Here is a 23,388-nt window from a genome sequence, read left to right as displayed (position 1 = left end):
TGGGGATAATCAGAGATAGTTGTCTGTTGTCTTTTTCACTTGATCATCAGTAATATACACATGTTTTCCTTTTAAATTTTCAAAACTTGCCTCACGGGGAAAAAAAAATTAGTCCGAGTTAATAAAAGCAAATACAACGGATTTTGGATCCTATTATATGGGTAACTTTACTAAGAAGTGTCTTATTCATTGATAAAAGTACAAAAACTATAGTATGAGAATAAGGAAAATGATGGTTAAACCGAAACAAAGGCGACATTGGCCCCCAGTTCAAGCCGCAAGGTCATACGAGGGAGAGGTGACATTGCCCAAGTGCAAGAAAAACGCAAAAATCGAAATCCAACTCGACTTTATATATATATATATATATATATATATAGTCACTTCAAAAGATCATGATGTAAAATTATCCATGGAGACTAATGCTCAACTTATAGTACCACTTACGGAACTTAATCCAAAAATCATAACAGCATATAGTGAACTCTCCGCCACCCTCTTCGCAGTAACAAAATTTCCGAACGAATTACCAAACCCCAGCATTCATTTGGGGGCACACCTACGAGCTAATAATCGACAACAAATAAAGAAGGGCCTCTTCGTTCATCCCTCCTGGGCTTTCTCTTTCAAAATTCTGGGAACTCAGAACAATTAGTTAGCCAGCTGCAGGGTGATATAGCATGTCCTCAGCGTCCAACATTTTACAGGGATACACGGAGAGAGCATCACCATGCCCCAGCCTGGATGCTGCAATCGTCTGGTTCATTCATCTATAATTTGCATAGTTCGTCTGAAAGCTCAGCAGGCAACTGCTTATACACTGTGTCTGCTCTTCTGATTCTGAAAGGAAAAAAAACAAACTACCGTTAGGATAGATAAAAAAGAGGACAGCAAAAGAGAGGAATGCTCAAAATCTCAAATCAATTATACTAGTTTGGGAGAATAGATAGAGATGCTGAAAACGTGTAAGAACCTTATAGATCCTCTCAAAAAACTATGATCAAGAACTTCTAAGAGATGCTTCTTGCTGGTCAGTTATCAGGTCTTGAAACTCTGAACGTTTGGTGGACCTGATATCTATTATGCTTGGGGGCATTTGTTGGAGAAACCCGTGTGATTCAACTAAGTCAAAGAATTCTTGCTTGGTCAGGCTTTTCTTCTCAACAAGAGAATCAACCACCACATCCATGAGGTTTTTGTTGCGCTGGAGGATCTGCGTGAAATATTACAAGTACAAACATTCAGTACAATTTCTAAATATCATTTTACCTTTTGCTTCTGATAAAATATTTCATCTCATCATGTACAGCCACCTCTTTAGCACGTTCATAGCACATATTTACAATCCGCAGAGCCTCTAAATCAATGTCCTGAAAAAAGAGATTTACGTTGTCCATGTCAGCAGCTTGACGAGCATATTTATGCTAGAGAAAGTAGCACCCAAGAGGAAAAAACAAAAAAAGGGTAATAAGAAGGCAGTGTGCATTTTCTGCATTTTCAGTCATCTCACATATAACTCAAAAGTCAATTAAAGCTTAAACTGCAAAGGCATGAACTAGTCATATGCGTAATTCTAACCACAAGATGATTCCTCTCTTTTTAGTGACTGAGAAAATTGACAATCTAAAGGGAAAATTGAAAACCGCGAAAAGACAATTCTCAAGTTAAAGCGAAAAATTGAAATCAACAAAAGAGATGGAAGCTTCAGCAAGTCCCCCTGAAAAAATAAAATAAAAACTAAAAAAGATCAATGAGGATGGCAGAGTGAGGCTTTACATTCAAACGATCAGCAACCCAGAAGTCATTCAGACCATAATGTTTCTCAGAGAGACCACCAATAACAAGTGTTCGCGCAGCTGACCTAGCATTGTCTGCAGTTTCCGCCCATATCGTGCTCAACTGGAATTTTATCGCACAGAAGTAGCAAGTTACTAAAAATACAGTTAAAACACAAATGCAAGAATTTTTAATTCACTGTAATTGGGATTGTTAGTTTAAACTAAGAGCCATAAATGGCTATCATTTTCTCCTCCGAAAGCCAGTTAAATAAGATGTTGTGAGCACCACCAAGTCCCACAAAACATTATTTGACCCACTCTATAAGCCAAAAGCACCAAAATCAGATCCATAATGATGGGATTCATTAGTAGGAGCACGTGCATTTTAGTTGCAAATGAATTAATAGCAAAAATCTTCCCTCAGATCAATATACAAATCTGCGTTCATGCAATAAAGCAAATGTGCATTATAGGCAAAGCATTGATGGAAGATGCATAGTAGGATATTACGAGAGAAATTTGATTTTTGAGTAAAGTTACATTCATTTGGCTGTTGCTTCTCAGCTGATCGCTCTAGCAATATCCTAAGGCCACATAAGTTATCAAGTTCAGTAAGGCCAGTAGAAGTTTTAATTATTAAAGTTCTAGCCAATAATCAGAATGCAGTTTGAGTTTCTAAATGCTTATAGGAATCATGATAAATACTCAGGAAAGTCTCTGCATGTTTGCTTCTGCAGCCAACGATTAAAGTCCTTCATGAGAATATCAATTCTAAAGGAGTCCCTGCAATGAAAGGTTTTACAACAGGCAGTAACACATAAAGGTATCACCAAGGCATTCAAAGTTCACCCAACTAATTTGATCTGAGACTTAAAACTGATACCGTTAATGCCAATAATTGAATGTCTGTTCCTTAGGAAAGTACGATCTAAAGTTCTTTTACCTGGCCCTCTCCATACCACAACTCATCAGCTGCACGTGGTGCTAGTTGAACAGTGATATGATCTAAGAGAGATTGGCGGCTGCAAGAAATTCAGACATGAAGAGTTAAATGAACAATCATGTATAATTATTGAGAAGTCAAAGAAATTACCACAATTTCTGTACCTATATTTCTGTGAGGGCCAATATCCGGTTTTAAGATGTAAACAATAGGAAGCATCAGCACTACTTAGTCAATCTTTGGAAGTTTGCTAAAATACTCACAGATATGAATAACTCTCCAATAATTAAAACTGATGTTGCAATTTTTTTATTCATAGATTTTTTACGCAGGAAGCACCACTGATGGTAAAAGCAGTCATACCTTAGCATTCCTTCCTTAAATTTTACATGATCCATCTTGAACCGAACATAACCTAGTTCCCTTCCAGCTCTTGGAGCAATGGTTACCTGCACAAAACAATAATAAATTTGCAAATCAATTCCCGACTCATTAAATGATGAAAATGAAAAGCAAATGAACAACCATTTGCAATAAGTCCAAGTAGGAAAATAATCAGCAATCAAATGCAAAAGAAAATTTTTCAACTATATCAAATGCAAACAAGAGGAATGTGGTAAATCAAACAAATATTATCATCAGCATGTTGATTTCAAGGGATATGTCTGCAGAAAGGAAACGGAAGTAGTATCAACAATGATTAAACCAGTAAGTAATAAAATACTTTGGGACCAGCATATAACTTCTTAACCACATCCAATGACTGCAAAAATTGACCATACAGAACTGCATTCCCAGTACATCAATTAAAGAAATAGCAATTCAGCTTCAATAAAATTTCAAAATGAAAGTTGGAATGAAAAACTTCACACAGAACACATATATAAACAATTACGGCTTGCAATTCTGTCATATTAGTCTGTTTTGAAAGAGATTAGGTGCCACTAAGAACCTGCATAGCTAAAAGTTGAATTCTACAGGCTTTCTTTGCCAATAAATCTGTCAAGTTAAATGAAACAGGATAAACATTCCCACTATTATTAGTAGATGTTTTAGATGTCCAATATGCACAGAAATTGGAACAGTGCTTATTGTTATAAACGAAAAGTCTAACCAAAACAATGTGAGACAGTTTCTTAGCATCACAAGGCAAGACTGATAGGTGTTACAAGCAGATTTTCACATTTCAGCAGCCAACAAAGTCCTCAATAACTAATCAATAAAAGAAACACTAAAAGTAGTCAATATCAACTGTCATATTTTTTGTGCAAGTATCTTGGTATTAATATGCTTCATTATCATGAGTAATAGAATAGGATTTTCAACTGTGTTAAACAATCAACCTAAAAGCATAAATTTGATATAGAAAATAAGAAACTCATTACAAGTTTCATTATCCATGAATTATCACCAAAGTAGGGAACAAAGGACTCAGTTGTACAACTAGCAAAACGGGTAATCGCAAGTTCATCATTCTATACTATGAGGTAGAGATCATACAAATTCAATATTCTTGAGGTCAGGGAAGTTCACTGCTACTACAGCCATTGCTGCTTCATTAATTGCAACTTGCTTCCACATCTCAGGGCTCCTCTCTTTTCTATCTAGCATACCTCTTTCTTCCATTTGTGCAGCTTGCAACAAATCATCAGTTGTTATCTGCAGAAATGCAGAGATCTTAGGGGTATCCACTAGACACAATCAACTGATTCATGAAAGTGAAGGCTCTTTCTTTACTAATTTATTTAACAAAAGAAAACACAAACCAGAAGCATCCATGAAAAGATTTTGCTTCCACACCACCCCCCCCCCCCCCACAAAAAAAAAGATTAAAAGAATTAGTGGAAAAATCAAGGACATGACATGGAAAGTATTTTATGAAGACAGGTACAAGATTGTCAAGCAACTTTGCTTTTGTGGGCAATATAATACCTCAGTTCTTCCATCGCGCATCATATTGATAGCAGCAACCTCAATAATGTTGGCTAGCTCTGCACCAACCATGCCATCAGTCATACTTGCAACAGCCATGTAGTCAACGTCTGGAGCCATAGGCTTCTTACGAGCATGGACCTAAGACAACATGCAAGAAAGAATATTACTCATATTTAGTCCATTTCAAGACATTACAGAAAAATAAATTTCACATTCTGAATTACAGTTTGGAATTACAAATCTAAATTATAACAGGGATGAATCACACCTGCAGAATTTCAATCCGACCTATCAATCCAGGCTTAGGGATATATATTTTCCGATCAAATCGTCCAGGTCTTACAAGTGCTGGATCCAAGATATCTGGTCTATTTGTGGAAGCAATAGTGATCACTTCACCTTTACCTTCAAATCCATCTAGACAGACAAGAAGCTGAAATATAACAATACCATAGCATTTCAAAATGGAGAGAAATACCAATATGTGAAATCGAATACAAGTGCAGTATGTTAAAGAAACCTGATTCAAAGTAGCATCACGTTCTTGTCCACCAGAACCCTTAATCAAACCACGCTCCCTCCCCACAGCATCCAGCTCATCAATGAAGACAACAGATGGAGCCTATGCAAACAAAGTGTATGTTCTCAGGTAGAATAAACTGATAAACTTCCGCTTTATTTTATGGTTGTTAGTAATGATTATGAGGGGATTCACATGCAAGCAGAATTTAATTAGAGGAAGCACATTTTTAAGAACAACAGCTGTGGAAAACAACAATAACCCTTGCATTTATTGTAAAACAGACAGCAGAAGAAGGAAAAGAAAAAGACAACGAAGGCAAAGTTAACGCAATAGATCAGATTGTAAATATTACTACAACCAAAATGCACTATGGCACATAGCTCCAAGGAAAAAACGTGAAAAGTTTGTGTGGGTAATGAAAACACACTGAATTATAGCTTACATTCTCCCTTGCTTCTTGGTAGAGTGCTCGAACACGGGAAGCACCAACACCAACATAAATTTCCACAAACTGAGAAGCAGATATAGAAAAGAAGTTTACACCTGCCTCGCCAGCCACAGCTTTTGCTAATAAAGTTTTCCCGACCCCAGGTGGACCACAAAGAAGTATGCCCCCTGGAAGCATTTTAAGACAGAAAGCCCAGTGAACATTATCAGAGTACTATGCCAAAAGAATAGCCTACACCCATCATGTTGAATCATGACAGAGCAGGAGTTAAGATGTGATCTTGCCGTGTACAATGAAATCTTTATTATAGCCAACCAACAGTCTAAGTAATTGCCTAAGATTGTGGTCACATATAAAGAAAACAAGTTCACACATCACAAGCATACACAGTGCTTAAAGTTGAAGTAAAAGCAAACCATATGATAAATCAGACAAAGAAAATTGTAATATCATTCAACTGTAAAAAGGCATAGTTAGCTATTATAGGTGAGTGAGTAAGAACTACAGTTAGATACATATAACCATACTTGTGAGAGAGCACAAAAACAAAAAACTTTTGCTGCACATATTGATGCAAAGAAAGAACAAAGAACAAAGAATAAAGAAAAAAAAAAAGACTCTGCAGCAGCGGAAATGACCTACGTGTCAGCACATAAAGCGTATGAAAGAGAAAAAGATATTTTAAGCGAGTTTGTGTCAGCCTAAAATGATTCCCAGACCCCCTTAGCAATATCGAAAACACTCTAAGAAAGGTATAATTTGATATTCCAGCACATTGCTTGAAAGTCACAACACCTTGGCCCCAACACAGAGGTTCTTCATTAGTAAGAAATAATTGATAATCTTGTCCTTACACAACAACTGAAATAGCCGGAGAAAATTCATGGAATAAAAGATCAAAACTTCTAAGTAGGAGATCTCAGAATAGATAAACAGCAAACAGTACCGGTTTTGATGCTTTTTAATGAAACAAAAAAAAAAGTAGTTTTGTTCAAGACAAAGTAAATAGAAACATTAGAAAAGAAAAGGCATGCTAAAAACCAACCAGGTATTCTAACTCCTCTTCTGCGATACATTTCCCCATGGGTAAAAAATTTGACAACCTCCTCAAGCTCTTCTCTGATTTTTCCAAGCCCTGCAACATCTGAGAACTTCACATCCACGCCTCTCTCCAAGTATTGCGGGAGTCTCTTACTTTTGGCTCTCCGTACGCGAGCACCAGATTTCATGAATTGCATTGCCATCTTCATGTATGGGTTTTCCTCTCCTTTCCCGCCTGCCTCTTCATCATCCTCAACCTCCCTGCCCTCCATTTCCCTCTCTAGCTCCCTCATCTTCTTCTTCTCTTCGGCCTCTGCTTTCTCTATCTTTAGCCTATCTTCATAATCTTTCTGCCCCCTTCTAAAACTAAGAACAACAGTAACGTAAAATATGAAGAAAAAGAACAAGCCAAGAAAATTGACAACATTAGGATCACTAGCTAAATTGTCCCAAAACCTCGACCTATCTTGAGCACTCCTCTGTGCTTGTAGCAATGATTCCTGGAACTTAATTCTCTTCATCTCCTTCCTCTTCCTCCTCTCTTCCATTTTCTTCTCCATCCTAGCCGCTTTCTCAATCATCTCCCTCTCTTTTCTCATCTTTGCCAACTCCTCATTCTGCCTCTTCTTCATCTCCTCCCTCATCCTCTTCAACTCCAATGCCTTCTTTGACTGTGGCTTCACCTTCACCAATGAAAACATCCACGATGGAATCTTCCCCAAAAGTCCCAAATAAGGCGAAGGGATTTCAGGCTTTCTCAAAGGGGGAGTAAAAGCATTCATACAAACACTATCAAGTTTCAACTCATCCCACTCTGCCCAAAATTTCGGGTCACCATCAACAGAAGGCAAGACTATCCTAACAACCTTATTATCCTCCAAAACAGCCAAAACCACCTCAGGTCGTTCCTTAAACCCAACATTAGGGGGTTTAATAATATGCTTAAGTTTATCACCTCTTCTCAAATCAATAATCTCTGAATAGGGCAACCTCTGGGTCACTGCAGGAAGCCCTTGTGACCATTTTTTCAGTTCTTGAGGACTTAAAGCCTCAGATTTTTTCCCAGCACGCTTCTTTGCAGATACTTTAGCAGCTAATGAGGGTTGGGGAAGTGCAGCTGAAATTACAGTAGAAGTTACTGCAAGTTTGAGCAATAATAAATGGGATTTCCTAAACCTTGATTCTGACTCAGACTCTGATTCTGATTCTACTTCTTCATCGGCTTTGGGGTTTTTAGCCTTGTGGCATGAAATTACTACACTTGGGATCAATTTATGGTGCTTTGAGCGGACTGGTGTTTTATATTGTGGAAAAGATAAAGATGGCGAAAATGAAGAAGGAGAAGAAAAAGTGCAAGTACAGACCATTGCTAAAATTTTTTATATTAACAATGGAGAAAAAAAGGGGAAAAAGGCAAAGAGAGTTACATTGTTCGGATTATGGAGTAGTAGTCCAGCTGAAAGATCCGCCATCAAAATTGTAGCAATCCATAAAGCTGATGAAATACAAAAATGGTCTCAACTGCAGCTCGTTACTTCAGTTTACACGGGCAAAGTCTGACTCTGTTTTCAACTTGGAATTGAAACATTCGCCGCTTCTCGTTCAATTGTTCAATTAGATTCTGATAAAGATAGCAAGAAATTTTGCCTTTTTTCTCTTACATTCGCATATACCAGCTCTAAGTTTGAGCCGGGCCATTCGGTGGTCTGGACTCCTTGATGCGGGCCTAGGGTGAAGAGAATACAAGATAGTACTCTGACATAGGTTAGATGATTTCTTCTTTTTTAGCTTCCAGTGAGTAAAGCATTCTACCCGGCGAGGCCCAAAGAGCTGCCAGAGGCGGGCAAGGGTCCAAGATCACAATATTTGCTTTATACCACTAGGCAATTCAAGGTCAGTAGAACTTTTAAAACTATTTTTCTCAAAAAAAATTTTACTTCAAATTAATATTATTTATTTTCTAAAACAAAGAAATAGAATTAAAATTATTCTAAATCATGTATGATTTTTAAAAACCATAATTAAATAATTTTCAAAATCAAATTCAAGATTGAACTCAATGTTGGATTCAGCTGGTTTAATTTAACAAGCTGTGCTCGAATTTGAAGTCAAATATCTATACAAATTAATGAATCGAATTCTATCAGCATTTATAGCTCATCTAGTACTCGATCAAACTCAAATTTTATTTGTATAATTTACGAATAGAATCTGAATATCAAGTATTCGATTCAATTTAACTTGTTAAAGTTTTAATTACAAGTATAATATCAAAATACCTAAAATTGATGTGCTTGCAACTTTAGATTTCATAGTTTACATTTATCCTCTATAATTGGGTACGTTTATTATGTACAAGTTCTATGGGTGTAATTGAGTTGAGTTGAGTTCGAATATATACACTGTTTGAGCTCTGACTTGAATTAAAACACTTGAACTCGAATTATATACATGTGTATGTGTTTAAAATTCAGTTAAGCTTGCCTCCTAATAGGGTATTAGAGCTGCTCAGACTTGGTTCGAGGTCAATCAACATGCACTTTAACTCTAACCGAGCATACTTGCAATTTATTTGCATCCATGTGTACAATCACATGGGATAGTGCTTGAAGAAGTATGGAATCTTCCCCGGACCGAGCTGAGCTGATGAGCTCGGCTTGCTGATGGAAAGAGCGCGTCCTAAGCCTGAAAGACAAACAAGAGAGTGAACTAACAGGGGTCCTGAGGTCGTCCCCGAGGGCACTCCGACGGTCAAATTAGTTTTCCGGTGAGTGAGGTTCACGGGAAGTAAAACGGTCGGGAGTAATTGTCCAATAGTGAGCGTACCTTGCGCAGTCGATTTGCGTCATTATTTATACCTGCTTAGGAGTCCGACCTCCGTACGTTTCGGGACCTGCTCAGAATAGCCTCAATCCCGTACTGAGGGGGAGCAATCCCGACCTATGCAGGATTGTACTCTGGAGCCCCTCGGAGCCCTAACGGCGGAGGGCCGCGGGACGGTTCTCATGGGTCTGGGGTCTAAGCCCAGCTCAGACCTTCCTGGGCTGCCACGTGTATAGGTCAGGACGGGGCCTCTGCACTAGCCCCCTAGATTAGGTAGGTCCTCCAAGCAGACCTAATCTGTACCCCTGCCACGTGGGAGCCCAGCGTCACACTGCTCTGCCGCGGTCACCTCCGGTACAGTGCTACCATTGGGAAACTGCGTCCGCGTCCTTTCAGTTGTCGCGTCTTTTCGGTTCCCGTACCGCTATTAAATGCGTTCACATGGGGCGGTTCAAATTCGAGCAGCCGTTTCCCTCCATAGGGAAACAGTGCATCCCTTCAGCTTCACTCCCTATAAATAGGGATTCCCAAACTTCTTTCCGACTCTATTTGCCATTTTCTCCTCTTTGCATATTTTCCTTCTCTCTGAGAGTTCCATCGGCAGCATTTCCGGCCTAAGGTGCCCAGATTCCGGCGATTTCTCCATCCTTTTTCGCTTCGATCATCAGTAAGTTCTTCCCCTCCTCTTTCGCATTTTCTTTTCCTCTTTTGCCACCTCCTGCATTTTATGTCGGATCATTCCGGCATCACTTCCACCGCATCCCAGATTCCGGTCCGCCGTAGAGCCCCCAGAATCTTCATTTCTTCTTCATCTTCGTCCTCATCTTCATCTTCATCTTCTCCTCCTCCTCTCTCTTCTTCCTCTGCTTCTAATCCCAACTTCCTTATTCCTGACTTGTTCGAGCCCATTGATATCATGAGCTCTCCATCTGCCCGACTCCTGGAGGAGGTGGCCGAGCTCGATGCCCTCATCGAACGGCAAGCCACTTCTATCCCCTCCCCCAAGTCTCCACATGACTCCCCTGGCGGAGCCCAGGGGGGAGCTGGGGAGGACATGGACTCCTCCGAGAGGACCCCTGCTTCCGAGCAGGGGAATGATTCTGAGTTCAACTACGGTCACCCCGACCGGGAGGAGGTCACCCTCTCACCCGGGGCGGTGGCCGAGCTGGCCGGGTATTTTTCTATCCCTCCGGACTTCGAGCCGCGAGCCGCCGGACCCACCGATCGAGCCTGCCGACCTCCCCCTGGCTTTGTAGCCATTTACAGGGAGCAGCTGCTCGCTGGGCTCCGGCTGCCCATTCCTCCGGCCCTGGCGGAGATCCTGAGCTACTGGGGGATCCGGATCACCCAAATCCACCCCAACTCGATCAGGATCATCATTGGATTCCTGATCTACTGCCAGATTTGTGACATCCCCTACTCACTTTCCCTCTTCCGGGCCTCTTATATCCTCAAGTTCTCCCTCCCTGGGTGGTACTACTTCTTCCGCCGAGGGGCTAGCCAAGTTCGGGGGGGAAAGGGCACCCAGGATCTACTCTTTGGGGTCCCTTCTTCCGTAAAAATTTGGAAGGGGGACTTCTTCTTTCTAAAATTCACGAGCTTTCCCCCGAACGTGTGGAAAGTCGGGGAGGTCGACTCCGACCCCTATCCGGAGGACCTGGACCCTGAGGCTCTTGGCCAGCTGATGAGCTCCAAGGTGAAACTCTTTGCCGCCAAATTCTCCATCGAGCAGATCTCTGCGGCCGGGCTGATGGGGACGTTGTCCGGGTCCCCTGGAGAGGTGGTGGCCTCCCCTACCGACCTTGAAGCCTGTAACGCAGACTCTGTCCCTGTAGCTCGTTGTATTTACATATATATTGCATTTTTTCTATTGACTTGTTTTGGCTGACCTGACTATGTTTGTCGCAGTGAGGAAGTTCTCCAGGCTATTGGGCGCTCCAATCGAGGAGGCAGCTCCCACCAAGCAGCCTGAGGCGGCGAAGAAGGCCTCCGAGGCCTCCCCGACCCCTGGGGGCAGTTCGGCCCCCCAGAAGGAGGCCTCCCAGTCTCAGTCCCCCTCCAAGCAGGCAGCCGGTAAAAAGAAAGCGTCGGGGCAGAAGAGGGGCCGAGAGGACGAGCCTTCCCAGCCCGGGAAGAAGCCGACGCCAACCCCAGCACAGCGCCCTCTCTTTTTGACGTCGGGGGGCCCTGTCCACTTGGGGGTTGGCTCTGCGGAGGAGCACGCGCGGGAGAGCGCTCCCCCGAGCTTGTGGCACTTCCGTCACGTGGCCCCCGTGAAGCCTGGACAGGCCCCCACCATGCACGACCCCCGTCGCTTCTGCCCGTCCTGGGAGCTCTCCCTCAATGACTGAGTCCAGTTCCCCGAAGTGGCTCGCGAGTGGATTGCGGGATCAGTCCTTCCACGCGACAAAAAGTGGATGGAACTGGTCAGCCCGTCCGAGCTCCAGGACGTGTACTGCACCGCCCAAGCCCAAGTAAGCCCCTTTCCCGCTTAGGCCCCTTGGGTTTCTGTTCTTTCCCTTGACGAAGTGCTAATGTTTACTTTCCTTTCCCTATGCCCATACTGCCGGTGCCGCCCTGTTGACTCACTTCTCCGAACTGTCTCCTGATTTGGAGAAATTACAAAAGAGGAATCGGGAGGCCGAGCAGAAACTTGTCCAGGCCCTTAAGGAGGCAGGTTCCCTTAAGGCCAAACTGGGCAAGGCCGAGAAGGGACTGGAGGAGGCCCAAGTCCTGCTCGCCGCCACCCGGTCCGAGCTGGACCAGGAGAATAGGAGCGTGACGAAGCTGAGGGAGGACCATGCCCTTGAGCTCTCCAGCACCGTCAGCCGGGAGCGCAAGAAGGCTGTTCGGGAGTTCATCTCCTCTGATCAGTTCGCCGAGGACGTGGCCCTCCTCAACCAGCTCATCCTCCAGGTCGGCGTCACGCAGGCTCTGGACCAGGTGAAGGGCCTCAACCTGCCCAGCTTCAACTTGGCTGGTTTCAAGGATTACAACCCCGCAGCCGAGGGGAAACTGGACTGGCTCTTCGATGGGTACTGCAAATGGCATGCCTTGAAGGACCTGGTAGGCAGGAGCGACGTGGGGATCAAGCTGGCGGAGCTTCCCCTGGAGGAGGAGAAGACTCCTGGCAGGACTTCCGGGAAGGAGCCGGTGGCTTAAGGCAGCGGCCACTCCAGAAACCCTTTCCATCCCCTTAAAAGGATGTGGCCATGCCCCGCAGTTCATGATCTCCCCGGACATCCTTTTTAACAGCCTTCTCCATCCCTCCTCTCAACATGTTTAAGGTGTACCTTCAGCTCCCGCCTCAAGCGGGTCGCCAGCAAGAAGAAGGCATAGCTAGGTTTTCCTTTCCTTGTATAACTCGGTAGGCTTTGTAATAGATAGGGTCTGAATGTATATATGAGATGAAATTTGAATGAAACTATCTGATTTGTCTTTCAACTCCTTGTTAGCGGCGAACTCTAGTAACCGAAAAGGAACTCCGACCTCCCGGGTCGAGCACCAAATAGATCCACCAAGGCCGCGTGCCGATCTCTTGGGTCGAGCATCTATCGCCCTTTAAGCTAACAACTAAGTTGTCAGGGGCACCCCACCATCAAACCATCAGGCTGATGTAGCAATCGAACTGTAATAACTGGAGTGACGCGCCGACCTCTTGGGCCGAACGCCAAACCTCTAGGCCTTAAATTACGCCGACCTCTCGGGTCGAACGTCCAACCTGATTTACAGAAGCAGCGTGCCGACCTCTTGGGTCGAGCATCCGCCCAACCGTAAGCCAACAAATAATTTACCAAAGGACGACAAACTGGGGTCCCCTCAGACCACCAAACTACACTAACAACCCAGCTCCAACAACCTGGGCGGCGTGCCGACCTCCTGGGCCTAGCACCGGACCCTAAGGCTCTTTTAAACGGCGCCGACCTCCTGGGTCGAGCGGCAAAGTTCTAAAGACAGTTTTGCCGACCTCCTGGGCCGAGTATCAATTCTCACACTTATCTTAATTTGTCCCTTAGCCGCCGACCTCTTGGACCGAGCGTCCAAATTTCAAAGATAACCATGCCGACCTCCTGGGTCGAGCGTCGATCTCTCAAACTTGAAAGGCATTCCCTCCGTTACGATTTCTCACCCCTCAGCCCCCCGCTAGGACACTTAGCATCATCTGAGTGTGCTAGTGTAGAAGCGAAAAGTAAAACGGCATTGATAATGAGAAGGAATTTAAAACGTGAAAACAGAGCATTTATTTATTGAAGAACTGGTACGAAAATTCCCAAGAATATAGTAAGATATTCTGGACCAATCTATCCTACGAACAACCGCAAATTCGAAAAGTGCCAGGTACGGGGTACCTCTACTCCGTCTAGTTTCGCAAGCTTACAGTACCCATCCCGACTTCTCTCAAGACCTTGTACGGCCCTTCCCAGTTTGGATCAAGCTTGTTGGAGCTATGAGCTTGGCTGACCGAATTCTTCCTCAGAACGAGGTCTCCCGGCTGGTACTGCATATTCCTCGCCCTCGCGTTATGATAGCGGGCGAGTTGGCTTTTATACTTAACCATCCGTATCGCCGCTTCCTCACGCTTAACCTCCAACATGTCCAAGTTGCACCTGAGTTCTTCTTCGTTGACTGACGCCACGAAATTCTGTGTCCGAGGCGAGGGGAGACCGATCTCCGCGGGCACCACCGCCTCCGCCCCGTAAGTCAGGGAAAACGGGGACTCATGAGTGGCCGTCCTTGGCGTAGTGCGGTAAGCCCAGAGGACGTTAGGGAGTTCATTTAGCCAGTTAGACTGGGCTAGTTCCAACCTAGTCTTTAGCCCCTGCAAAATGGTTCGGTTAATATTCTCCACCTGACCGTTGGCCTGGGGGTGTCCGACCGAGGTGAAGCGTTGGCTGATCCCGAGCTCGGCGCACCAGCTTTTGAAGGGATTTTCAGCAAACTGTCGCCTGTTATCGGATATTAAGACATGCGGAATCCCGAAGCGGCAGACTACGTTCCTCCAGAAAAACTTTTGAATCGCCCTTCCGGAGATCGTGGCCAGAGGTTCGGCCTCCATCCACTTTGTGAAATAGTCGATGGCCACCACGAGGTGTTCGTACCTTCCAGGAGCTCGGGGGAAGGGACCCAGGAGGTCAATCCTCCACTGGGCAAAGGGCCAAGGACTATGGATGGGGACCATCTCCCGAATGAGTTGGTGGCGCAGCGGGGCGTGCACCTGGCAGACTCAGCATTTCTGGATCAGAGCTGCGGCATCCCGAAACACTGAGGGCCAGTAGTAGTCTAAGAGCAGGCATTTTTTGGCCAACACTCGAGACCCCACATGTGCCGCGCACAGGACTTCGTGAACCTCTCGGAGGACGTAGTCGCCCTTCTCGGGAGTTACGCACTTTAGCCAGGGAGACAAGTACGACCTCCTGTAGAGGGTCCCCCCGGCGTAGGCGTACTTGGCAGCTATGAGTTGGAGTCGGCGAGCCTCGGTCTTGTTCATTGGGAGGGCACCCGAGCTGAGGAAGTCCACGAGGGGAGTCATCCAAGTGGCCGGGCTGTCTATAGCCAAGACCTGGACCTGGTCAATGCTTTTTTGTTTAACTACCTCCACTAAGACTTCCTTGCTCAGGTGGGCAAACGAGGAGGACGCTAGTTTCAACAAGGCGTCCGCTCGCTTGTTCTGTGACCTTGGCACCCGCTCAATCTCAAAGAGGTCGAACAGCTTTATCGCCTCCTGCACCTTAGCGAAATATTTCTTCATGACATCCTCCTTGGCCTAGTACTCCCCGCGGACTTGGTAGACTACGAGTTGAGAATCCCTCCGGATTCTGATCGCGGTTATACCCATCTGATGGGCTATCCGCAATCCTGTCAATAGCGCCTCGTACTCGGCCTCATTGTTGGATGCCGGGAAGTCAAATCTGAGAGCGTAAGTCAGCTCCTCCCCGGTGGGCGAGGTGAGCAGCAAGCCAGCTCCACTCCCTTCCTTACTTGAGGCCCCGTCTACGAACAGTACCCACGACTCCTTCGGCCGGGTCTTCTCGGGCACAGAGCTCGGCTCGGTCATGGACAGACTGGCTCCCTCGGCGAGAAAGTCTGCCAGGGCCTGAGCTTTGATTGCGGTGCGAGGCTGGTAGCCGATGTCGTGTTCGGCCAGCTCGACGGCCCATTTGGTCATCCTGCCCGAGACTCGGGTTTTGTGAGTATCTAACGTAAAGGTTGATCCGTTAGGACGGTAATGCTGTGGGTCTGGAAGTAAGGTCGGAGCTTCCGGGCGGCGTGCAACAAGGCGAGAACCAATTTTTCCGCCGGCGTGTACCGCGTCTCCGGGCCTTGTAAAGCTCGGCTAACGTAGTATACTAGCCGTTGAGCCCCCTTGTCCTCTCGCACCAAAATCGCGTTTACGGCCTCGTTGCAAGCAGACAAGTATAGGAACAGGGTCTCTCCCTGCTCCGGGGCAGTCAGAGCAGGCAGTTCAGCCAAGTATGCCTTTAGATCGGTGAAGGCTGTCTGGCACTCCTCCGTCCATTGGAAGTCCTTTGGTGCTTTCAAAATTCGAAGGAAAAGCAGCCCCCTCACCGCGGAGCGCGAGAGGAATCTATTCAGGACGGCCATCTTTCCCGCGAGCCGTTGAACCTCCTTGACGTTCCTCGGGGGGGCCATGTCCATGATGGCCTGGAGCTTATCCGGGTTGGCCCGGATCCCCTCTCGGGAGACTAGGAAGCCCAGGAACTTTCCCGACCTAACCCAAATGTACATTTCTTTGGGTTCAGCCGCATTCGGCTTTCCCATATTATTTTCAGGATTTCCCTGAGGTCGGGGACGAGCTGCCGATCAGTTCGGCTCTTGACGATCATATCATCCACGTAGACCTCCATACTCTTGCCGATCTGATTCTGGAACAGTTTGTTGACCAGACATTGGTAGGTAGCTCCGACGTTCTTTAGCCCAAACGGCATGGTCCGGTAGCAGTAAGTTCCTGATGAAGGAGGTCTTCTCCCGGTCTTCTTCGGCCATCTCTATTTGGTGGTATCCCTTGAAAGCATCCAGGAAATACAAGACGTCAAAACCAACAGTAGATTCTACTAACCTGTCGATCCTCGGCAAGAGGAAGCAGTCCTTCGGACAGGCTTTGTTGAGATCTGTAAAGTCCACGCACATCCTCCAGGACTGGTCTTCCTTCTTTACCAGAACGGGGTTGGCCAACCAGGTCGGGTAATACACCTCCAGGATGATTTTGGATTCCAACAACTTGCCCACCTCCTTCCGAATCACCTCATTCCTCTCTGGAGCGAAACTCCTCTTCTTCTGCTTCACTGGCTTGAAGTTGGGGTCTACGTTGAGGTGGTGGACAGTCAGGTCAGTCGGAATCCCAGGCATGTCCTCTACCGTCCACGCGAAGACCTGGGCGTACTCCCTTAGTAGGGCCTTCAAGCCCTCCTTTTCTTCGGGGGGTAGCGACGCGCCGACGCGGAGGACCTGGTCAGGCCTGTCCTCCCTCAGTGGGAACTCCGCAATCTGGTCCTGGGTGCCCAGTGGCCGGACCTTCTCCCCCGGGATGTAAGGCTCCAAGCTGGTCGTCTGGACGACCACCTTCTCATGTCCCCGGAGCACGGCCAGGTAGCAAGCTCTGGCCATCTCTGGATCCCCATGCACCTCAGCTATTCCTCCCGGGGTGGGGAATTTAACGCTGAGGTGGAGGAACGAGTGGATAGCTCGGAGGGCATTCAAGGCGGATCGTCCCAAGAACACGTTGTACGGGGATTGCTGTTTGACCACCACGAAGTTGACGGGAATGGTCCGGCATTTGGGCGCCTGTCCTACCGTAACCATCAGGGTGATCATCCCCTCGGGGGTGATGTGAGGTCCTGTGAAACCCACCAGGGGTGTCCGAACCGGGGTTAGCTGTCCATCCTTCAAACCGAACTCCTTGAACACCTGGTAAAACAGGATGTCCACCGCGCTTCCCCGGTCGATGTACACTTTCTTCACCCGGTAGTTATTGGTCACGATGTCTATCACGATGGTCTCGTGGTTTTCAGACGCCAGGGGAACCGCGTCCCTTGGTCCGAAGGTGATCTCTTCGTCCATACGCAGGCGCTTCAAGGAGTTATCCCCCTCCGGAGGGGGTCGCCTGTTCTTCCGAACTGCATGGCTGTCCCCTCCCGTGGGGCCCCCAGCGATGGTGTTTATTACTCCTGCCAAGTTTTGAGCGTCCAGGTCGGGAGAGTTGCCCCGAGGGACGTCACACAGCTCAGGGCGGTCGCGACGCTGGCTCTCGCCCCTGTCTCCGCAGTAGGTGCGTCCGCGCTCCTGGCCTGGCCGATCTTGCTGCACGAATCGCCCTAAGAAGCCGCGCTGGATCAGATCCTCTATCTCCTTTTGCAGGGCCCAGCACCCCTCCGTATCATGCCTAACGTCACGGTGGAAGGCACAGTACCGGTCCTGGTTCCTCTTGTTCCGGGGTGTCCCCATCTTAGGTGGCCGCCCCACTAGGCCCTCCGCCTCCATAACGGCCAGAACTTGGGTTCTGGGCCGAGTTAGGGGGGTGTTGCCTTTCGCTGGAAGCGACGGCTGAGCGGGGGCTTTATCCTTTGAGAGCCGGTCGAAAACATTCTTCTTGGCCGCCCGTCCTTATGCTCGGGCGGGTTCACCCGTCCCCTGCGATTTCCGAGCTCCCTATCTGATTCTCTCTTCAGGCGACCAGCCTCCTCCGCAATAGCGGCAGCGTGCGCCCTAGTCAAGAGTTCTTCCAGGTTTCCGGGGGACTTCTCGGCGAGCTTGTAGAAGAGCTCTTCCACCCTAAATCCATTCATGAAGGCGGCCATGATCACCTTCTCGTCTTTATCCCTGATCTGCAAGCTCTCCGTGTTGAAGCGGGTCATGAAACTCCTCAGGGACTCGTCCGGTTTCTGCTTGATGGCCATCAGATGAGTCGCGTTTTTCGAGTAAGTCTTCGAGGAGACGAACTGGGTGGCGAACTGTCTGGCCAACTCGGCGAAACTCCGATGGACCCCGGCGTTAGGCCCTGGAACCAGAGCCGGGCCTTCCCCTTCAGAAACATGGGGAAGGTCTTGCAGCGGAGTGCATCAGCGGCGGTTTGCAGACGCATGTGTGTCAGGAAGACCGAGAGGTGGTCTTCCGGGTCGGTCGAGCCGTCGTACAGTTCGATGTTCGGGATTTTGAATCTCCGCGGCAATGGGTAATCTTCTATCTCTCGGGTGAAGGGCGAGGCTGTATAGTTGTCCTCGTAAAGCCGCGGCCGCAGGATCTGCTCAATCTCGTCCCGGACAGGCGGCCACTGGGGAGGGTCTCGCGGCCGGCTCTTGATAGATTGGGCGGGGGAGCGCTCTAGCTCGTTCCGCGCGAGTTTCCACGAGGAGGGATTTCTCGGTCGGCCCCCCGCGGTCCGATCGCGAGAATATCCCTCGCTGTCACCGACCACCGAGGCCCGCGGTCGAGGGGGAGTCCGTTGCCGTTTCCTCTTGGGGGGCTGGTCCCAGGACTCATCCTCCGAGGGAACGGGAGGCGATGCCCTCTCCTTCCCCTTTGCCTTGGAGGTTTGCGCGCCCCCGGCCTCGCCCCCCTCCTTTGCTTGCCGAATGATGTCTTCCAGCATGGGAAGGTTCTCCGCTACGAACTGAAAGATCTGCTGTCTTCGTTCCTCTGAGAGGGCTGAGCCCCCGGCGCCCCGAGCCGCCTCGGTCTCCATTCGCCGGGACCCTTCGTTGGCTCCGGGGTCGGTGTTCTCTTCAGTTCGCTTTGAACGCGTTCTCGCCTTCAGCACAACTACTCGTACCTTCGTTCCCACAGACGGCGCCAACTGAAGAAGCACGGAACTTCCCCGGACCGAGCTGAGCTGATGAGCTCGGCTTGCTGATGGAAAGAGCGCGTCCTAAGCCTGAAAGACAAACAAGATAGTGAACTAACAGGGGCCCTGAGGTCGTCCCCGAGGGCACTCCGACGGTCAAGTTAGTTTTCCGGTGAGTGAGGTTCACGGGAAGTAGAACGGTCGGGAGTAATTGTCCAATAGTGAGCGTACCTTGCGCAGTCGATTCGTTTCATTATTTATACCTGCTTAGGAGTCCGACCTCCATACGTTTCGGAACCTGCCCAGAATAGCCTCAATCCCGCACTGAAGGGGAGCAATCCCGACCTATGCGGGATTGTACTCTGGAGCCCCTCGGAGCCCTAACGGCGGAGGGCCGCGAGATGGTTCCCATGGGCCCGGTGTCTAAACCCAACTCAGACCTTCCTGGGCTGCCACGTGTATAGGCCAGGACGGGGCCTCTGCAGTGCTCTTTTTTTTTTAATGGATTCTCTTTCTATTTTTTATAATGCATAACTGGGGATATATGATACTGTGTTTTTATTTATTAGAAAGGGATATAATTATTTTAAATTTAAATAATCCTAATCATTATTAATAAAATGAGGACACGTGCCATATATTGAAGTGTGCACTACGAAAAAATAGAAAGAAAATTCAACGGAGATCGGCCAAGTCCAAGTCCACATGCCTTATGCGACAAAGCTGTATTTGGAAATTTTGAGACCCTTACGAAAGTGTACAGTTGCACGAACAATGGTTTTTCTTCTCATTTCTTTCTACTCGTCGGCTAAAGCAGAAAAGGAATAATTAGCACTGCTAATTGAATTGTATGATTTAAAAATTAAAAGAAACGCATCCATCATCATGATATGAATGTTAGGTCTAAACAGCAATTACTCAACAACTTTTTCCGTTTAATTTGTTTTCGGGGGTATTAAATATTAAGCCCTTAAACCCCTATTACTTCTCTACAGTCCATTCTAGTCCAGTTTACTACAGTATACCGTTAAATCAGGAGTCACGGGTACTCTCTGCAGTGGATTTTGACTCCATTGACCGACACCTCCTTAAGACACGTGTATCATTTCGTACACCTCCCAAGTGTCCCCCAGACCCCACCACTTACCGGCTTTCCTTCATTTCTAAAGCCCCTTCACACTCCTTAGAAGTTAGAACTACTTTCCTTCTTCAACCCTCTTTTCTCCTGTGGTGATACAACCAAGAAAACCCAAGAAAGAGAAAAAAATTACAAGAACAACAATAATGAACGGAGCTAAGAACGCAGGGGAGGCGGTGAACATTCAGCTGCCGGAGATGAAAGTAGCAGCAGAGATGGGGACAATGAGCGGCCCATTGGTAGCCCCAAGGCCCAGCCGGAGCGTTCATGGCAAAATGGACATCGCCCACGTGGTTTTACGCCTGGCGTGCCTTTTAACTTCAGTCACGGCACTGTCACTGATGGCCACTGCTAAACAAGCTTCCACCCTCTCCCTTTATGGTTTTAACGTCCCTGTCCGCTCCAACTGGTCCTTCTCTGACTCTTTCGAGTAAGCTACCCTTTCTGCCCTGAAATCTGCTTTCTTTCACTACTACAGTGTGATTTATATCCTTTTCCCTTTTGGGTTTTTCCGTTTAGTTCAAGAATCTAGTCCGCTGGTCTTACATTTCGTGATCTTGCATTTTCAAATTTTTTTAAGAAATCCTTTTTTCACGGGCAAGATAGTGGGATCTTGTCATGTTAACTTTTCAAGGAAATTTTCCGTTCTTATAATGTGCATGCATGATCATCTAACCAATTGTTACTCAAAATTTTGTTCAACTAATTTGATTCTTCAGTCCACTAGGATTGAAATTCAGTAAAATTGTGAGGCTGTCTATCTAAGTTTGAATTGTACAAATGCTGAAGATCATGAAATTGCAGCTACTTCTTCGGAAGCCACCTGAGTTTGAATAGTTATGTACTTGTGGTGAGTGGAGACAAATTCTTGAAACTGTCGCTTTCCTAAGTTCAAGGACATTTACACATAGCACTACTATTATTTACGGAAACAAGCTCCCGTGATAGTTTTCTGGACATGAGCGTCCAAAATTGTCCTCATGTGTTGCCTTATTTCTGGATTTATAAGTAAGCTATGTCTGCGTGTATATTTTTTTATTTTCAATTAGTCTCTACGTATCGTTTTTCCTCGTCTTCTGTATTATCATTAGTATTTTAATGCGATTTACCTGCTTGAGAGTTTTAATCAGTCAGTTTGGCTTGTTTTCCTTTCCTCGCGTCCACGAGCAAAGATCTTTAAAATTCAACAATAAAAGAAGGTGTCGGCAGTGAGTGGCAAAGTAATTGCCTTGAACCTGACATTTGAAATTCAAAAATGTATGTTTTGTTCTAATTAATGTGTTCTTATTGCCTGAAAAGCCTGCATGAAGCTGATACGTTTGTATTGTGTCATTTAATCGTGATTAAAAGTCTTGAAATGCTCTATGAATCATAAACTGGTTGAGTAATGGGAATGGATGGAGATCAGGTACCTGGTTGGAGTTTCGGCAGCTGTTGCAGTTCATTCCTTGCTTCAACTGCTTATTAGCGGATCAAGATCTCTACGAAAATCGCCAGTCATTCCTTCTCGAAATCATGCTTGGCTTATTTTCGCTGGGGATCAGGTAATTGAGGGTGTACCAGTTGGAAAATTACGATCTAAGTGTTTTATTTCTTTGGTCAAGTCTGGTTTAACTCAATTCCTATCCTCCTTTCTTCATCATTATCCTGTTAAAATCTTGTGGCTAAGTTCTTTTTTGATAACTTGACCAATCAGACTTTGAAGAAGATAATATGATACTCCTCCTAACTGCTACACTTCTAATGGTTGCCTTTCCTTGCCAAGCCCACAGTTTGTGCATCGCAGCTTAAAAGTCAAAAGTGGTTTATTGTCGCATCAATCAAGTGATCCTAGAAATGAATCCTAAAGAAGTAAAAAGAGAATACTGAGAATAAAGCATGGAAATCTCATTCATGCTTCATACTCTTAAATACCACTGAACTAATCTTTTTGGTTTCTGAGGGAGTGGACGGAAAACTCATTAGTGCTCCATACATTTAGATACCACTGAACTAGTAAATTTGGACAAGCTACCCAAGCTATTTGTCCTGCTTTCCTAGGTGTTCTGAAACTCAAACTTTTTAGAACGCTAAACTTCAGCAATCAGGCGATTCTTTTACAAATGCTATTTGGGAGTTGCAAACAGAATTCTGAAAGAATATTTTACTTCAACCTCTAAACTTTTTGTTTGCCATTAATAACTTATCACTGATGTTGGAACAGTTTTCTTGGCTTTAGAATCTTCCTGGTGTTTGTTGGTCATTTACTCTGGTCAATTATTGATGAGCAGCCCCCTTGAATCCTTGATGTACAATGTCAGGGTGTGACTTTTCACTTTGCATTTTTTTTCATCGTTGGGGTTCAAATGCTTGCTTGACAATATTGTTTTTTATCCCTGTAAACGCAGTTTCTAACATGGACAGTGGAACATAATAAATATGCATGAACATAGTAACACGGACAGTGGAACATAGTTTACATCGAATATGCTCTGAAAAGTTTGAAACTAAGGCAAAAGAGATGCATGATAAGCAGGAATTAGTTCCTAAATAATCACTCGTCTTTTTGTGGCTCTTGTACTAAACGTCTACCTAGCCTTAATCTTGTACTTGTAGGTCTTTGCTTTTGCAATGCTGAGTGCTGGATCAGCTGCATCAGGAGTAACCAATCTGAATCGTACAGGGATCCGACATTCAGCTCTTCCAAATTTCTGCAAACCCTTGCATGGTTTCTGCGACCGGGTTGCAGCATCAATAGCCTTTGCATTCTTGAGTTCTTTATTCCTTGCCATTTCAACGGTTCTTGATGTCGTCTGGCTGTCCAAGTACTAGAGCTTTCTATTCTTCCTGCATTGGCATGTAATTATAATGGCTCAAGGCATGTTCTGACTGATTCAGCGGATTCTGCAGTTCAAATCCATGCTCTTGAAATAAACGAAGACTGACTTTTGACAGCTTAATCTATGATCCATCTGAGAGAT

The 23,388-nt window shown here is 46.1% G+C and overlaps 4 protein-coding genes across 4 annotated transcripts; 1 reads left to right on the top strand and 3 right to left on the bottom strand.

Annotated features, from left to right (window-relative positions):
• Positions 1 to 384: 384 nt before the first annotated feature.
• Positions 385 to 8,338, bottom strand: LOC113742337 (probable inactive ATP-dependent zinc metalloprotease FTSHI 2, chloroplastic). The gene is made up of 12 exons (XM_027270164.2): positions 6,673 to 8,338; positions 5,622 to 5,794; positions 5,177 to 5,278; positions 4,925 to 5,089; positions 4,654 to 4,794; positions 4,222 to 4,380; positions 3,085 to 3,170; positions 2,722 to 2,800; positions 1,777 to 1,899; positions 1,314 to 1,370; positions 974 to 1,213; positions 385 to 840 (listed from the first exon to the last, which is right to left on the bottom strand). Exons 1-11 carry the CDS (start codon positions 8,033 to 8,035, stop codon positions 1,001 to 1,003), a joined length of 2,661 nt encoding a protein of 886 aa, XP_027125965.1. The 5' UTR covers positions 8,036 to 8,338; the 3' UTR covers positions 385 to 840; positions 974 to 1,000.
• A 6,377-nt stretch (positions 8,339 to 14,715) lies between these two features.
• Positions 14,716 to 15,240, bottom strand: LOC140005821 (uncharacterized). The gene has a single exon (XM_072046781.1). It carries the CDS (start codon positions 15,238 to 15,240, stop codon positions 14,716 to 14,718), a length of 525 nt encoding a protein of 174 aa, XP_071902882.1.
• Positions 15,241 to 15,255: 15 nt separating this feature from the next.
• Positions 15,256 to 15,657, bottom strand: LOC140005820 (uncharacterized). Its single transcript, XM_072046780.1, has one exon. It carries the CDS (start codon positions 15,655 to 15,657, stop codon positions 15,256 to 15,258), a length of 402 nt encoding a protein of 133 aa, XP_071902881.1.
• Positions 15,658 to 20,485: 4,828 nt separating this feature from the next.
• LOC113742872 (CASP-like protein 3A1) lies at positions 20,486 to 23,367 on the top strand. Its single transcript, XM_027270884.2, has 3 exons — positions 20,486 to 20,858; positions 21,837 to 21,972; positions 23,024 to 23,367. The coding sequence occupies exons 1-3, from the start codon at positions 20,575 to 20,577 to the stop codon at positions 23,237 to 23,239; spliced, it is 636 nt and encodes a 211-aa protein (XP_027126685.1). The 5' UTR covers positions 20,486 to 20,574; the 3' UTR covers positions 23,240 to 23,367.
• Positions 23,368 to 23,388: the final 21 nt, after the last annotated feature.

This window comes from Coffea arabica, chromosome 4e (genome assembly GCF_036785885.1).
Source record: "Coffea arabica cultivar ET-39 chromosome 4e, Coffea Arabica ET-39 HiFi, whole genome shotgun sequence".
NCBI lineage: Eukaryota > Viridiplantae > Streptophyta > Magnoliopsida > Gentianales > Rubiaceae > Coffea > Coffea arabica.
The sequence above is the reverse complement of the archived record's forward strand: the minus strand, read 5'-3'. Positions and strand labels throughout refer to the sequence as shown.

Coding starts and splice junctions, on each gene's coding strand:
- LOC113742872 (XM_027270884.2), top strand. CDS start 20,575: ATGAACGGAGCTAAGAACGCAGGGGAGGCGGTGAACATTCAGCTGCCG. Junction 20,859..21,836: donor TCCTTCTCTGACTCTTTCGA/GTAAGCTACCCT, acceptor GATGGAGATCAG/GTACCTGGTTGGAGTTTCGG. Junction 21,973..23,023: donor TTATTTTCGCTGGGGATCAG/GTAATTGAGGGT, acceptor TTGTACTTGTAG/GTCTTTGCTTTTGCAATGCT.
- LOC140005820 (XM_072046780.1), bottom strand. CDS start 15,657: ATGACCAAATGGGCCGTCGAGCTGGCCGAACACGACATCGGCTACCAG.
- LOC113742337 (XM_027270164.2), bottom strand. CDS start 8,035: ATGGTCTGTACTTGCACTTTTTCTTCTCCTTCTTCATTTTCGCCATCT. Junction 5,090..5,176: donor GTGATGCTACTTTGAATCAG/GTTTCTTTAACA, acceptor GTTATATTTCAG/CTTCTTGTCTGTCTAGATGG. Junction 4,381..4,653: donor TGCGCGATGGAAGAACTGAG/GTATTATATTGC, acceptor GCATTTCTGCAG/ATAACAACTGATGATTTGTT.
- LOC140005821 (XM_072046781.1), bottom strand. CDS start 15,240: ATGAAGAAATATTTCGCTAAGGTGCAGGAGGCGATAAAGCTGTTCGAC.